This window comes from Erpetoichthys calabaricus, chromosome 3 (genome assembly GCF_900747795.2).
Source record: "Erpetoichthys calabaricus chromosome 3, fErpCal1.3, whole genome shotgun sequence".
NCBI lineage: Eukaryota > Metazoa > Chordata > Cladistia > Polypteriformes > Polypteridae > Erpetoichthys > Erpetoichthys calabaricus.
The window spans coordinates 49,640,845-49,658,160 of NC_041396.2; the positions used below are offsets into that span (position 1 = coordinate 49,640,845).

The 17,316-nt window shown below is 38.5% G+C and overlaps 3 protein-coding genes across 7 annotated transcripts in view; 2 read left to right on the forward strand and 1 right to left on the reverse strand.

Annotated features, from left to right (window-relative positions):
- Positions 1-17,316, reverse strand: part of slc30a2 (solute carrier family 30 member 2) — a 293,279-nt gene that overhangs the window by 232,793 nt on the left and 43,170 nt on the right. The gene's annotated exons all lie outside the window — the stretch shown is intronic.
- The window catches only part of si:ch211-243j20.2 (uridine-cytidine kinase-like 1), a 242,853-nt gene that overhangs the window by 78,109 nt on the left and 147,428 nt on the right, over positions 1-17,316 (forward strand). The gene's annotated exons all lie outside the window — the stretch shown is intronic.
- mpv17 (mitochondrial inner membrane protein MPV17) overlaps positions 1-17,316 on the forward strand; it is a 309,255-nt gene that overhangs the window by 4,515 nt on the left and 287,424 nt on the right. The window contains exon 2 of one of the 2 annotated variants that reach the window (XM_051925496.1): positions 13,605-13,689. The exons of the other annotated variant lie outside the window; for it this stretch is intronic. Within the exon in view, the coding sequence (XP_051781456.1) occupies positions 13,617-13,689 (73 nt within the window). The 5' untranslated portion in view covers positions 13,605-13,616. The remainder of the gene's footprint in view (positions 1-13,604; positions 13,690-17,316) is intronic. 2 annotated transcript variants of the gene reach the window in all.

Consider the following 17,316-nt stretch of genomic DNA (forward strand, 5'->3'; position numbering starts at 1 on the left):
GCACTGTATCTGATCGTGTTCAGTTCTGATGGGAGAGCGTTCCACGCATGGGGAGAAAAGCACATGGCCGTGATATCTCTGGGAATCAGCAGCTATGCTCTAAAACATATGGAGCTCTGATCTCTCTCTCAGAAACATCAACCGTTACTCCTTAACAATCTGTAGATGATAATGTCTGTTGAACAAACAGGTATCGCTAGTTAAGCGGAGGCAAGGTGCACTCCAACACGTGGTGAGATGTAGACCAACTCGAACAGAGGCTGGCGAGTGAATGAGGAAGGGCCCGCAACCCCAACCCCCCGCTCTCAGCCTACAGCCATTCTCTTAGATTTGCATAAATACATCGATACCGCAAACAAACTATGGTGCTTAGCGCGATGAGAGAAGTCGCAAAATCAACCGAAATGTTCAAGCAAATTATAGAAAACAACCAGATCTAAATCCGTTAAGTAATTCTCTCGTGAAAAGCAGACAGACATACAGACAGAACACGTTTGGACCACAAAATTTTTAAAACCGTTTCTTAGTGAGCACCTATGGGCCAAGGGTAACCTACATTCCAAATTTCATGTCCCAAGTCCTCATGGTTTGGGAGATTTCGTGATGAGTGAGTCAGTGGTATTTGGCTTTTATATACTGTACAAGGGGGCTCAGCCCCCTGCTTGCTTCGCTCGCCTACCCCCGGCGTTGGATATCCTGAAATACATTGTTTGCATATCCGTCAGTCGAGCTTGTTCGTTTTGAACCCGTGCCTGCTTTGCTTCCGCAGTTTCAGACGCGCGTTTACTTCACTCCGCAGTGGTGCCACTCACAATATGGCGGTGACGCCTGTGCCTTCACTCCGCAGTAGTGCCACTCACAATATGGCAGTGAAGCCTGTGCCTTCCGTACTTTATGGACCCGTGGGGCCTCCGTAGCCTCTTCTGTTTGAATCTGGGCTGCAGCGCAGAGTCCTCTTCTTTGTGTGGCTGTGTCGGTAGTCGTTAGCCATGGGCGCGTTGTTGCTTCATTACTCATTCACGTCAGTTGAGCTCTTTCGTTTTTGGGCCGTGACTCCTTCGTGCACGGTGGATAAGACTTTGCGTGCGGTTTATGAGTCGCGCGCTGTGCATGCCTGCGCAGTACATCTCATGGTCCCATCGCCGTGTCCCTGCGTCCATGCCATCCGGTTTACCATTCTCGGTTAGTAATATGGATATAGATTTCTCTTTAAAAAATGTGTAAATTGTTACGGAGTGGTAACGATAGACTGTTAGTTTTGCAGCAGGTGCTATCTCTTCATAGTGTTGCTGTCACATGCAAAAAAAGGTCTGAGGGGAGATCTTAGAGACTCCCTGTGTAACTTATGAATGGCCTTGTAAGCTAGTATAGAGGCGGTGAAGCCCCTTGAGCAACAACTTCTCTTTAAGATGAAAAAGACAATTAAGATAAACTGGAGATTATAAGAAGCAGCATGATGAAAAAGTTCTTAGTCTGACCTGTTAAGAGAAACAGTAGTAAAACCAAGCAAGTTTAACTTTGAGCATATTTTCATGAGCCTTGCGATGTGTTGGCCAGGGTTTGTTCCTGCCTTGCGTTCTATGCTAGCTGGGGTAGGCTCTAACACCCCCTGCAACCCTATTAAGTACTAAGCGGGGTAGAATATGAAAGTAAGTATTACTGTGAAAACTAATTATTTTTGTAATTTTTACAAAGCTTTTCTATGCCATTGTATGTCTTGCACTTGCTCTGTGTAGCTGACTTGCCGTATTCATCATTGGCATAGGGCATGTCACAGAGCTAGCCCTTCAGACTGGGGAACAGGTGATAGTCACCCAGGGCAGGTCTGGAATACAGGGTGTCATTGAATCCACATTTTGGAGCTCATGCAGTATGAGTGGTGGCATAGTCGTGTAGCTGCAGGGGGATGCTGACATCTTTCTTTGCCATGGTTCTTTATTGACTGCTTCAAACACCAAAACAAGTTGGCATAGTGTTGCATAATATCGACCAGTTACTGTGTGTTATGAATATGAACTACGCCCTGTATGTCATAAAAACTTTTGCAATTGATCTTGACAACACTGGGTTGGATCTTGAATTACTTTGGTGCTGGAGAATCACCATGTTTCTGTTATTTCAGTTGTTACCATTTAGTGTCATAGTGGTGTATCCAGATTTCCTCCTTAAGATGAAATGAATTAACATTCTAGGCACCTAACATGTACGGTCCCTGTTCATGTCCAATTGTTCTGGAATAATGAGTTCATTTGTCCAATTTACTAATGCCAATAGCAGGGGTGCCAAACCTGGGTCCTGGAGGGCTGCAGTGGCTGCATATTGTCATTCCAGCCACTTTAATTACTAGCCTACTACTGTTGATAATGAAACGCACTTCTTTTATCTTAATATTAGTTAACTTGTTTTTTTAAGACTCAGTGCTTTAATTGAGTTATTCCTTAATCAGCAGTCATCGATATTGATGTGCAAAGTAGGCCAACATGACAGGCTAACCTGATCTGATTTACACCTGTATGGCCATTTGGTGAAAGTCTGAGAAATGCCAATCTGTTTAGGTCCAAAAATATTTTGATGGTGATTTTAGAAAAATGAAAATCAAAGAGCTTTGAAAATATCTGGTCTGGCGGAATAGGAGTGTCTACAAGCCATTGAATTAAATAATTGGTTTTACTAACAACAAGGATTGTCATCTAATTATGAAACTGGTTGGATTTTGAAGTCCACGTCTTGGCTGGTTGTACAGTATGTCTTACTTTGCATCTCATTTTTGTTTAAAAAGAAACGATTAATAGGTCTTAGTCAACTAAAATGAACTCAAAGTAGTTTGTTCAGTTAGCAGCAGTAATTGGTTACTATTGGAGAAAGTGGCTGGAACAAAAACTTGCATTCTTTGTGCTCCCCCAGGATCTGAGTTTGACAACCCCTACTCTGTTTCCTTCTTTATTTCATTCACTCTTCAGTTCTCCATTTTGATTGTGTCCAGGTTCACAACATTTTCTTCTGTCAACCATGTCAAAGGCTGGCTAGTACTTGGATCATTTTCAAAAGAAATCCTGCCACAGGTTAATTCAACCCTGGCTCTTCACGGTGGCATGTAAAGCTCTCTGGTCCTGGTAAAGGTTGACTAGGTGAGAATGAATGTCCAAAGCTATACTGTTCTGTGGCAGTAGAAATTCAGTGAAAAGCAATAATTGATTTTTATTTTTAGCATCCCTGTTCTGAAGCAAGAAGCATACACTGTAAGCCATAAATAGTAGAAATATTTTTATATCATAGTATACAGGAGATCTTTGATCACTTACAAAATTCAGCACCCCAGAAAGCAGGTTCAGACTGAAAAGATTTAAATTACCCTCCAAACTTCCAAAAAAAGGGAAGACAATATTTAAGGTGCCTTTTTCTAGTGGTCATGAACAGAGCTTTAGTGTAATTGTTTTGTGTATATTTTGTAGTTTTCGTGAACTATAATGTTTAATGTTTTACTCATTAGGGAGTCTGAGGTGAAGATTGAACTAGCAGCCGAGGAGGGCCCTTCCCAGCTCCCTACTCCTGACGTCACGCTTCCCCCTCCCCTCGGCCTGCAGCCTCTGACTTAGATTAGCGTGAACATATCACTCCTGCAAGTGAACTATGATTCTTAGTACAATGAGAGAAGTCGCAAAATCAACCAGAATGTTCAAGCAAATTCTAGAAAAAAGCCTGATCTAAATCCATTAAGTAGTTCTTTCATTCGATAGCTTAGCGGATGTAAGAAACGCCTAGAGGCTGGCAGGTCCCTGCCCCCCTCCCCTCGGCCCACTGCGTCTCTCTCAGATTCGCGCAAATAAATCAGTACCACAAGTGAATTATGATACTTAGAGCGATGAGAGAGGTCGCAAAACCAACCAGAATGTTCAAGCAAATTATAGAAAAAAACCCGATCTAAATCCATGAAATAGTTCTCTTGTGAAAAGTGGAGAGACAGACATTGGATTTATTATATATCTATAATAATAAAAGGCAAAGCCCTCATTGACTGACTGACTGACTCACTCACTGACTGACTGACTGACTGACTCATCACTAATTCTCCAACTTCCCGTGTAGGTGGAAGGCTGAAATTTGGCAGGCTCATTCCTTACAGCTTACTTACAAAAGTTAGGCAGTTTTCATTTCAAAATTATACGCGTAATGGTCATAACTGGAACCTCTTTTTTGTCCATATACTGTAATGGTAGGCAGCAAGATGGCCGTAGGAGACTGAGTTGCGTGTCGCGTCATCACGCCTCCCACGTAATCACGTGAACAGACTGTGAACTCAGTACGTAGAAAAGAAGGAGGAGCCCCAAAGAGCGTAGAAGAAAACATTCATTACACAATTGACAAGGCAGCGAAACAATAAGAAGCGAGTGAGTGACGCATACAAGCATCTTCATAAGACACGAGGTATAAAAAAGCACGGTGTAAACCGTAAGTCTAAATTAACTTTATAGAAACGCTCCCGCTGCCGTTTGCAATACCATATTCGCGAGATACAAGTTTAATGAGAAGACACGAGGTATAAAAAAGCACGCTGTAAACCGTAACCTTAACTTTATAGAAACGCTCCCGCTGCCGTTTGCAATGCCATATTCGCGAGATACAAGTTTAATGAGAACACACGAGGTATAAACGACAGTTTGCATCACTTTGTAACAGAGTTAAAATTGCTGTAGCGAGAAACTTTTAACTGCCGGGTCTTAGCTAACATTAAATAAACCCGTGGACATCGCAACATCACACAAGAGAGTGGCTCACGTGAAGTGACTGAATGCAGCAGGAGTGATCACTTCCATTAATCAAACCTGTTCAAAAAACACATTACACAATTGATAAGGTAGGAAAAGAATATGAAACAAGGCACGGTATAAACCGTAACTTTAGGTTTATAGAAACGCTGCCGTTTGCAATACCATATTCGCCCCTGCGAAGCGCGGTGATTTTGCTATATATATTAAACTATTTCAACCATTGTATGATCTGCTTCTCGCAACTGAAAGAGTGCACCGTGGCAGAAGTTAGCCGACTTGCTCACCAACCACAAGCGTTACCTGGTAGGTAACCACCCATACAATCAGATTGTGAATCAGACTACGAATGCCTGCAATGTAATTACCCCGATCTATATGCTGTCAAATGAACGAACCTCACGCCGTGGCACAACGTTAGGGGCTTCGCCTCTACGTCCGAGGATCGATTCCCGTAAGGGAGTGCAGTGACTGTGTACTCCTGATGAGCCCACAATTACGGCGAAACACATGTCGCATACTATGCATCTTCAAAGCACGGTGTAAACAGTAAGTTTAAATTGAGTTTATAGAAACGCTCCCGCTGCCGTTTGCAATACCATATTAGATGACTTTGTAACAGAGTTAAAATTGCTGGAGCGATAAATTTTTAACTGCCGGGTCATGTCGCGTGTTCTTGGGTAGGTACACCAAAAAATTTATACATTTATGCATGTAATGGGCAAACAAAAAATGTACTATACCCGAAAGCACTACGGTAGTACTCAATGTATCTTTACTTCTTAAATGTTAATGTTTTACTGTTTAATAATTTATACGCTTCTTATATGTTATTCAGATTCTTTTATCAAAATACCAGTAACAGCGCACTGCACGATAACGTGGAGTGAATACACTTCACATGACCATTCATAGTATTTATCCTCTTTCTCTGTACGTTTACCATTCGTTTGCTCAGAGGTTGATGTGCTTGCTGCTTAATGAGCAGCTCTTGACCCTAGCGTCCCGCTGCTTCTCTTCTTTCGTCAGCATCTTTTCCCGTTAAAACTGATTTCTTTTAAAACTTAGTATGTTTTCTTTAATTTTTCAGTTAACCTGGCACTTAAGTCTTCAATCTGCCTCAAGAATGATTAGCGAAGGTGGTAGACAATGAAAACGTCAGCCGTACGCATCCGCCACGCACGCACTGGTGCGCGCAGCTGTGAGTTGATTCTACAATTAAATAAAATAAAGATAAAAAGAGTAATAACTTGCACCACCGCTATTCAAATACACTTGCCTAACGCCTCTCCTAAGGGGAAATACTGTGGGATCTGGGCATCCGTCAAAGCAGCAATCACAAGCCCGATTACAAAGCTGGAAGCTGTGATTTGTCGTCTCCCTCCCATGTAACAATCACAGCCCGTGTTGCAACGCACTATGTATGTATATGTATATATGTGTATGTGTGTGTGGGAAAGCGAATAGTAGACGTGACGTAGTATCTGTGTACCAAATTTCAAGTCAATAGGTGAAACGGTTTGCGAGCTACAGCTCATTTAAAATCCTGGACAGACAAACGAATAGCCACGGTACTGTTTTATAGAAGAACATTTTAATGTTTAATAATTTATATTTATATGCAATGTGCTTCTTATATATTACTTCATATTCTCAAATGATAATGATGTTAATATTGTTTATATTGATTTCTATGTTATTGTAAGTGCTCTTTATTTGTGGAAAAATAAATTTGCCAATTAAACTTATTTTATACATACATTTTATTTTTTTCTCTTGCACTCAGTGAGTGAATCCACTGGCTAATCAGCTATATATATATATATATATATGTATGTGTATATATATATGTGTGTATATATATATATATATATATATATATATATATATATATATATATATATATATATATATATATATATATAGATAGATAGATATATCTGTATGTATGTAGATATACAAATATGTATATATATGTATATATGTTTATATATATGTAGATATACAAATATGTATATGTATATATATGTATATATGTGTATATATATGTAGATATACAAATAAATGTATATGTATATATATGTATATGTGTCTGCATGTGTGTGTATATATATATATATATATATATATATGTATGTGTATATATATGTTGATATATGTATATATATGTGGATGTGTATATGTATATATTTATGTATATACAGTATGTTTATGTATATATATGTTTACATAGCCTCTTTAACACACTACTTCTCCGCTGCGAAGCGCGGGTATTTTGCTAGTATATATATATATATATATATATATATAGAGAGAGAGAGAGAGATGGATTCATCGGGAATTATCATGTTACTGGGGTAGCTGTTTTCTTCTCATGACCATGAACTGTATAGATGAATTGGAATATTGATAGATGGATGGATGGATGAATTATATTTGGTGTTGTAACCAGATTAGCATTACTAAAGGGACACGTGATTAACTCTTACTGAATTTTATCCTTTAATAATAAAAAGATGTATCTGTTGTATGTTACATAGATACAATATATGTCAGCATGACAGTAATCCTGAACTTGAAATAGGATTTACTGCTTAAAATTAAGTTGACACTGTAACCAAATGTCATTTAGCTTAAAGGATAAGTTTGGTATTTTTCAATTTGAAGTTGTTTCTTCACAAACATGATATAAATGTATTTGCCAGGGAAAATTATGCTCTAAAGTTTAACAGTTTCTGTAATTAAAAAACAAAAAGCCTTACCCACTCTGGTGCTTTACAGTGCAGAGTATGGAGCATGGAAGAAAAGCTTGAAAACTTACGAAATACATCAATTTTTCAAACTATGACAGTTTTCGAGTATTGATCTGTTCCTTCAGTGCTTCCAAAGCATGTTTGTGACAACTAAAGAGATCTGGAAAGAATCATTTTATCTCACATTCCTGGTACTATTTTTTCTGGTAAGGATACATTTTCCATTGCTTGTGCAAATTGTCACCTAAATACAGAAGTAATTCAAAATAAAACCAGCTACAAGTCACCAAAATTTTACTGTGATTTGGTCTGTCAGGGGGAAACCACCATTCCATGAGGGGTGAAAGATTATTGCAGTTGTCTAAGTGCTGAGCTATCACACACAGCTTGTCTTCTTTTAAAATGGCAGAATCTCGTAATATTGGTGTTCTTTTAAGCTTTTCCTCTGTGCCCCATAGACTACAATGTAAACAGCCAATGTGGGCAAAATATATTTTTAAAGTTACATAAGATTTTTAATTTTAGATCACAAGTTTGTGTTGCAAATGCATATTTTGCTTGTTTGTGAAGAAATAACTTCCAACTTGAAAAATACCTAACTTATCCTGATGTGACCTTCATGTTGGTTATTTGACTGACATCTTGATGCAAGCCAAATTATAAGATCAGTGTTCATTTTTGTTGTTTACATATATAACTTTTATAGTTGTAGCATAGTCAGGTTAAGTAGCTTGCTTGGGGTTGCATAATGAATAGGAGATGGAACTTAACCAGCAGATTTGTGGTTCAAAGTTGAGTGCCTATCCGCTCTATCACACTGCCTTCCATTTAATGGATGCAAGGTCGAGAAGCAGCTGTCCAGCATAGGTATGTCAGCAGACTCTCATCACGGCAGACAAATCATCAAACTGCTAGAGATGTTGATTTAGAGAGTTGCATGATTGATTGGCTTAAACAAATAAAATAACCTATTAAGATACAAAGTACTACTTTGAAATTTGGAATCCTGGGACTCATTGCAAGAGTTCCTAGACGTATTTGAAATCTGGTCATATATGTCACAAGTGAACGTTGGTATTCAAAATGAATTCTTTTTAATAAGAAGTATACAGTAATCCCTCACTATATCGCGCTTTGACTCTTGCGGCTTCACTCTATCACGGATTTTATATGTAAGCATATTAAATATATATCGCAGATTTTTTGCTGGTTCGTGGGTTTCAGTGGACAATGGGTCTTTTAATTTCTGGTACATGCTTCCTCAGTTGGTTTGCCCAGTTGATTTCATACAAGGGACGCTACTGGCAGATGGCTGATAAGCTACACAATCAGAGCACATATTACGTATTAAATAAAACTCCTCAAATATATTGTGAGCAGGGGGCCTGTTCGCACCCCTAGAGGATACGGACGCTCCTCAAAAAACGCTGAAAGACTACCTTCACATTGCTCCCATCCTTGCTGGGCTTACTTGTGGCTGCATTTTTGCACGATATGCTTCCCGCACGGTGCTTCGCATACTTAAAAGCCCAAACAGCACGTATTGATTTTTGATTGTTTGCTTTTTTCTCTCTCTCTCTTGCTCTGACATTCTCTGCTCCTGACGGAGGGGGTGTGAGCAGGGGGGCTGTTCGCACCCCTAGAGGATACGGAAGCTCGTCTAAAAAATGATGAAAGACTACCTTCACGTTGTTCCCTTCCTTGCTGGGCTAACTTGCGGCTGCTTTGTCAAGCGACATGCTTCCTGCACAGTGCTTCGCATACTTAAAAGCTCAAACAGCACCTATCGGTTTTTGTTTGTTTGCTTTTCTCTCTCTCTCTGACATTCTCTGCTCCTGACACGCACTCCTTTGAAGAGGAAGATATGGTTGCATTCTTTTAATTGTGAGACAGAACTGTCATCTCTGTCTTGTCATGGAGCACAGTATAAACTTTTGAAAAAGAGACAAATGATTGTTTGCAGTGTTTGAATAAAGTTCCTGTCTCTCTACAAACTCCTGTGTTTCTATGCAAATCTGTGACCCAAGCGTGACAATATAAAAATAACCATATAAACATATGGTTTTTACTTCTCGGATTTTCACCTTTCGCGGGGGGCTCTGGAACGCAACCCCCGCGATGGAGGAGGGATCACTGTATTACTTTGTTATCTCATTGCGGTGCTTTCAAGATAAAATGCAAGTCATCCAGAGATATGATTATTTCGATAAATAAAACTTTAATAATGTTTAAGTTAAAACTGTACATTGGAACTGGTCACTACCTGTCACCCAGCCTGTCTGTTTCTATTAAGAAACATCACTCCGCCTGCATGCTTTGAGTCCTTTTCTTGATCATGGTGCATTGCATGTAGTACAGGTCAAGTAGGTACATAAGATGGCTGATTGATAAAATACTGTAAATCAGTCAAAGCTTAGAGTGAGCGCATGCAGACATAATATTCAACATACCGTGATTTTTCAAGGATGCTCCAATCGATTGGTCGCCCATCTAAATCGGACAATTTTCAATAAAAAAAGACTTGATCAGTAAATTGTTGATCATAAAAAATGATATTTTCAGCCCCTGCTTTACGGTTATTTAGTTGCAGTTCTCTGTTACACAAGGTATTACAGTAGTTGAGCCAGCATGCATCCCTTTTTTTTCTTTGCCTCAAACTTTCTGCAGTGCAAACAAAGAGTTGAAGTAGAGGCTGTTTTAGCTAAGAGTGAGGCGACTGGAATATTAACTAATGGCTAAATTACTAATGGCTAGCTGATACACTAAAGAAAAAAGCATACCTATATAAATATAGTAAATGTATGTAGTACAATTAATGAATTAAAGTGATTAAAACCTGTAAGTGCTTGTATATTTACATTTGAGCATTGTCTAATTAGCAATATCAATTGATTGTGTGAGAATATATATATATATATATAGTTGTCAGAGAAATGGTGAAACCTACCTTTTTTAATTAAACTTTACTTAAGTTAAGCACATTACAGGAACAAAATATTTTTGTATATGTTTCATTAGTTAAAGTATGAATTGTAATTAAATTTGATCTAGCTTAGTATTTTTATGGTCTCTGAACAATAACTCTACAAAATTCCATTTTGTTAATAAAAAAAAGAACCACTAACTCCTGTGATCTATAGTTTAATTATAAAAATACCAAAGTTAACACTTTAATATAGGACATAAAGTTTATTAAAGGGATGAGTGAAAGAAAAAAAAATCAGAATCAGAATCGGCTGATCAAGTAACATGTAAATCAGTGATCGGTATCAGCCTTAAAAATCCTGATCAAGCATCCCTAGTGTGTGCAGGTATATATATATATATATTGTGGAATATGACCTAGACACAGACAGGCGGACACCGTAGGTACAAAACCCAACACACGTTTATTATACATTTTACAGTGAAACACAGCACACAACCCACTTTCACCCCCCAAAGTCCAGGCCACACCACGATGCCTTTCTCTCTTCAGGTCCGCCTCCACTCCTCTCCTCCCAAGCTCTGTCTTTCTTCCTCCCGACTTCAGCCATTGAATGGAGGGAGGCGGCCCCTTTTATACCCACCCGGATGTGCTCCAGGTGCCTCCCAATGAGCACCAGCCAGCACTCCGGGTGTCCCTGGTCTTCTTCCCCCCAGCACTTCCGGGTGTGGCGGAAGTGCTGAGGGCCAGGGCTCTGATTGGAAGTTAGAGGTCTTACATTGTTACTTTTTGAGTAACTGTTTTTAGGGGCATTTTTAGCAAGAAAACTGTTTTGGGGCCATACCAGAAATTTGTTATATTTGTGCAGACTTCTCTACTGTAAACACGAATGTACCTAACTATTAATGTTTGTTCCTGTTTTGCTAATGACTTCCAAAACGTGGAGGTTCATAAACCTTTTACATCACAAAAAAATCAAACAATGGGATACTGGTGCCTGATCTGTCTTGGAAGCGGGTCATTGTGATGCCCCCTGGTACTATCGTAATCATCTGACAAAATACAATACAATACAATTTATTTTTTTATAGCCCAAAATCTCACAAGAAGTGCTGCAATGGGCTTTAACAGGCCCTGCCTCTTGACAAAATATAGCCACACACTGTTAAGAAAGTGAAAGCTTCACAGCCATTCGCTGTTCAGGAAATTTTTGACCATGGACTGGCTAAACTCAAGCAGTATCACCTCAAGTTTAGAATCAAAAGGCTTTGAGGTGATAAAGAACAAGCTGGACTAACAGAGACACAACGTGCAGACTGCTGGTCTGTCCATTACCAGCACTAAACAAATGAAAAAACGATTTTCTACATACATACATACTGTTCTTTGCACACTGGGACTCTGTGCTTTTTAAATCAGAGGCAACCTTTTGGCTTCTTTTCCATGAAGTGGAAGGGAGTGCATTTGGGCTTTTTCAAGGGCATTATCAGATTGGTGAAAATCAAGATGCAGCATAGTATATTTGGAGTGATTCATTCCTGATATTAAACTCCTTTCTTTTTTTTTCAAATTGGTAAAGCTAGTTTAAGGGAGCAGATAGACCTGGAATTTTGGTACTTCTTTGTTGTACTGCACAGCATTACCTGGGAGTGAAAATGCACAATAAAAAAAATAAATAAAAAAACAGGCAGCCCTCATTGTAATACAGATGGTGACCTTCAAGCCCTATGACTACAAAGTAAAGTTCAGGTTGCACACAGACACACACACGCTACCTCAAGGGTATAGAGCAGTGGTCCTCAACCTTTTTGACAGCAAGGACCACTTTACTAGAAGCTCATTTTTCCAGGGACCGGTTTTTGGGGTGGGTTTGAGGATTCGGGGTTGGTTTGTAGGGCAGTTTTATACATAATTTACATTACATTTCGATTATTATGAAGTTATTAAGCAGTTCGCATACGTTTGCAACCCGTGATTTTTCTTCTTTTTTTTTGCATATAACAAAGACATATGCTTTGCATTTGTCATTCCAACAGATTGCACATCACAAACATTAACACTGTTATCGTTTTTTCGTGTCTGCTGTTTCTATAGGAGGGTGACAATGAGTTAAATTCCAATGGATTTTTTTCAAATGTTGACAAGCAATAAGCAAAAGGAATCAATGAAAACCACAGAAAACAAAAACAGCAAAAAAAAAACAGTACGAGGAAAGTTTGAAGAAAGCATTTTTTTTTTACATTGTTTCTGTTTGGGGATCGTTGTGCAAACGTGCACATCTGAGCTGCGACCACAGATCTAACTGCTCTGTGGATGATTCATTCAAGCATTTCAAGGTCACTTCATTGTAATGAAAGTATCTGCTGAATGTACTTCGTAGTAACGAGATTTCTATAGACTCGTGTCATATGGGGAAACTCTCGGGACCATAAAATACTTTGTTGTAATACTTTCTCACCTCTGTCTTTCTCTTCTCTCTGCGCCGCTGCAAAGCCCCGCCCGCCAAGCGTTCTGAAAAGTCTGAGTGAGTTTCCGTTGCCGGCAGTTCTCTCGTGGCCCAGCTGTCAGACGGCTGTGGCCCGGTAGTGGGCCGTGGACCAGGGGTTGGGGACCCTTGGTATAGAGAACACTGCAAGGCCAATTGGTTCATTTCCTTCAACTGGAAGTAGTCTTGCAGCACCTGTTACAAAGACAATTTCACAAACTACAAAAAACAATATCTTTCAAGATAAATAATTAAATTGAGCATATCATAGAAACCAGACAAATTTGCATATGAATAAAATATTAAGGATTGTTTTTAAATAATTAAATAAACTAAATTGTGGTGGGAAGCTTATTATTATTTTGCACAATGTCTGATGTTAAATACCCCACTACCCCCAATGCTGAAATGCCACTGAACACTGTATATGTTGTGGTTTTTTTTTTTTTTTAGTTTTTGTTTGTGTAGATATCCTGTTCAGTGTGTTTTGTGTTTGTGTACCTATATAGTCAAATATAGTTTTACACAAATACAGTGTTTATACACATATAAACTGTATATGTATTTATATATAATATATATATATATAGATGAGATAATGACATTGTTATGCTAACTGACAACTTCTTAGGCTACTTAGTAACATAAAATGTGCTATATCTGTGCTGTTTTAGACCTAAAGAAAGATGGCTGGCTTGTGGAGGTCTTATCAGGTGCTGATGTCAAAACACCCCTGGAAAGTACAAATATTAACGGCTGGTAGGAAGACCATTCAGTTTTTTTTCTTTTAAAAAGTTGTTTGTTCTGGACACTACTTATTAAATGTGTTAATTGCCTTTGCTCACAGGCTGTCATCTGAAGCTTAAAGTTCAAGACAATTTCTTAAAGCATATTTACCAGTCCTGAGAGTGGAACCCCAAAAGACCAGGAGCTTGTAGTTTTGATTCATTAATTATTTATTTATTGTTATAGTCCTTCCTATTTTACTTTGTGAACGGATTAAGAAAGTACATGTCCGTTTTCTCTCACAGGCTAGTGTGTACACAGTACACAGCTTGCTGATGACACCTGGGTTGAAATATAAAGAAGCTGGTGTCTGTTTGCATTTGTTCTAATTAGAAACCTTTCCAGATGTTTTTTTCCCCCAAAAGTAACTCATGTTATACTAATGAGGTGTTTCTAAGAAGGTGTTTTACTTTTTTTTTTTTTTTGAAATTAGTCACATCCATTCATATAGCTGTCAACTTGCTGACTTTCTTATCAAGTTCAGAACTTCATAAAGGATATCCTGATAGCACTAAGCTCAAGATAAAAACCCTCTGGACCAGGCAGCAATACTTCACAAGGACCACTTGCTCACATAAGCTGCATTTCTTTGTGCTTGTGGCAGGAAACACCATGCAGACATACGAACATTATCTAGACTCCACGTGGACAGTGAATAGGACTGGGGTTCGAATCAAAGATACTAGATCCTTGAAAGCAGCAGCACTGAGCAGTGTCCCTCCATATTCCCCCTGCAGGAGATATATATGTTGAAATACAGTAGTGTAGAACCTGTTTACATTTATTCTAATTAGAAAGCCTGTTAAATGGAACTCAGTGAATACAAATGGAATGTTTTTATAGACTCTGACTGTTTTTAAAAGATGACAGTGGGATTCCTGCCAGAACCTGTCCATGCATTCATCCATTTTCTGGTTGTCTGGTTCACAGTCTCATCAAGCTAAACGGTATCTCATCACCACTAGGCATTAGGTGGGAACCTTCCAAGGACAGCTTCATGTTCATCACAGGAAAAACACATCTATACACATCCACACTCAGTCACTCTGCTCCAGTTTAGAATTTCCAGTAAACCTGACATCTTTGAGATGTGGGGGATAAACTGAAGTATCAGTGAAAAAACCCACATGTGCACAGGCTGATTGTGCAAACTCCATGTAGGTAGTGTCTGGGCCCAAAATTTAAACCAAGTAATCTTGAGCAATGAGGTAGTAGAAATAACAGCGGTGCCACAATGCCACCCTACAGTTAGACCCTGCATCTAATTTTATAGTAATAATAATAATGATACGTGTTACTTAAAATCTAAATACACTTGGGAATATACATTAAAATTTAAAGATATAAATCTTTAGGAAGAGCTGGATAAGGCAATGTCTAAAAACACTGTAGACACCATGTCAATGTGTATGGAACAGGAAAATTTCCTCTGTAGTGTGCATATAGCAAACTGTCAGACAATCATCTCTCTGTTATCTAAAGCACCTAATTCAGTTCAGAGTCTCGGGGGGCCTAAAGCCTAACTTGAGAGCACAAGGCATAAACAAACAGCATGTTGCAAAGCACACTTGTGGACACACTCACACTCACTCACACAGGGCCAATTCAGAATCGCTAATTTACCGAGCATGTTTGACTTTGGATTTGGAAGGCAAAGGGAACATGCACTATGTACAAAGGCAGAGCCTGTGAAGCATCGGTGCTAACTGTTGTGTGACCATGGCTCTCAGATGTTTTTTTTCTTTTTGCTTCCTTCTCAGAATTTCTACTCCCAACTCACAGGGAACATAAACTTAAAAAAGAAGCAGACATCCTGAGCTTCCAAACTGTATAACATGGACATTATCACTTTGCCAACTCTTTGTAACCTCATAAGACTGAGTTTGGACATCTTGCTAGACGTTGCACATAGGTGGCACTATAAATTGCACAGTGCAGTTACACTTTTATTTACATGGTTTTGTTTTATATCTTCATTTGTGCATAGTGTTGTCCTTGTGTTACATATTTTGTTATTTTTATAAAAACAATCTTTTAAGTAGTAAAATCACAATTTGCAAGAGGGTTAGATATCATAATTGAAATAATATTTTTATTTTATGCTATACATGTGATGGAGAATTATTATAAAAGGGGGCTTTCCTTTACCTCAGATGTTGAAACATTGAGAGCATTTCTCTTTATTCATGCTGTGATCTTGTCAGCATGATTTTGTGCTATATGCTTTTGTTGGTGTGCAATTTATTTTACTTATTTTAAACTAATATTAAGAAACCAATGAAAATGTGCCCTTCTTTATTCTTAAGCGTCCAGCATGTTTCACTTTGTTTGGTGTAAACTCATTCAGTCTTTCTTCATAGCTCATACCCTGCAGTCTTAAGACGTGTGGCTGCTCATCCCTGGATTTGGGCTAGCACTCTTTTATAATTCTGACAGCAAAACTGCCCAGTAATCCAGCCTCATAAGTAAATTATATGTGCTGACAATAACCTATTTAGACTTGTACTATACCCTTAGGAATGTACAGAAACTCAGTGTTGTGCTTCAGGGCCCTGTTTTGTCTCTCTTTATTATTCTTGCATTGTCTTAAATCTTAACTGTTTTAAAAATGAAATAGCTGGGCAAATTTCCCTTGTTTGGGGAGAGAGCTAATTTCAGTTTACACAGTTTGCAAACTCACTGCTTTTTAGCTTTTATTTATCATAATATATACAGTCATGTAAAGTAAACCTCATGAAAAGTTTTTTTTTTCTCTTTTAAACATATGTGAACATATCAAGTAAGATGGTTGGAGTTGACCTAGCACTTTAAAAGTACATCCATGGTCCAGTATCAAAGGGAATTGTTTGCAATTGTGGTTCAACATGCATAGTTTAGTACTGTCTTCTCTGTAAACATCACTTTCATTTTTAATCTAGTTATAAACAATTACTTTTAGAGGAAGAAGCTGCTGGGCTTGGCTTCATCTTTCCACAGTTCTCCTATGGAAACAACTAGTTGTGTTATACAGCTATGCCTAAAATATTTCATAAGACAATGTTATAGTGCTGTCAGTTAATCAGATGTTTCAGAAGTAAAATGTAACTAAGTACTTTTCCGTATACAATATTGTCATTTTAATTTCCAAGGATGAATTTGATTGGCAGGCAGTGTGGAGTAGTGGTTAAGGCTTTGGACCTCAGTCCCTGAGGATTGCGGGTTTAAATCCTGCTACTGACACTGTGTGAACATGAGCAAGTTACTTGACCTGCCTATGCTCCAATTGGAAAAACAAAAGAAATGTAACCAATTACATCTCAGATGTTCTAAGTCACCTTGGATAAAGTTGTTATTTAATTCATAAGTAATCTTATAAGGTTACTGGAGCTGCTTACTCATGAATATGCTATATACAATTGTGCCTGAGTAAAACATTCTTGCAATACATCAATTTCTGCCTTTTCTTGTGACTTGGCTTTTGTCAAAGGTCCTTGCAAAACAAAATGTTACAGTACAGTAATCCCTCCTCCATCGCGGGGGTTGCGTTCCAGAGCCACCCGCGAAATAAGAAAATCCGCGAAGTAGAAACCATATGTTTATATGGTTATTTTTATATTGTCA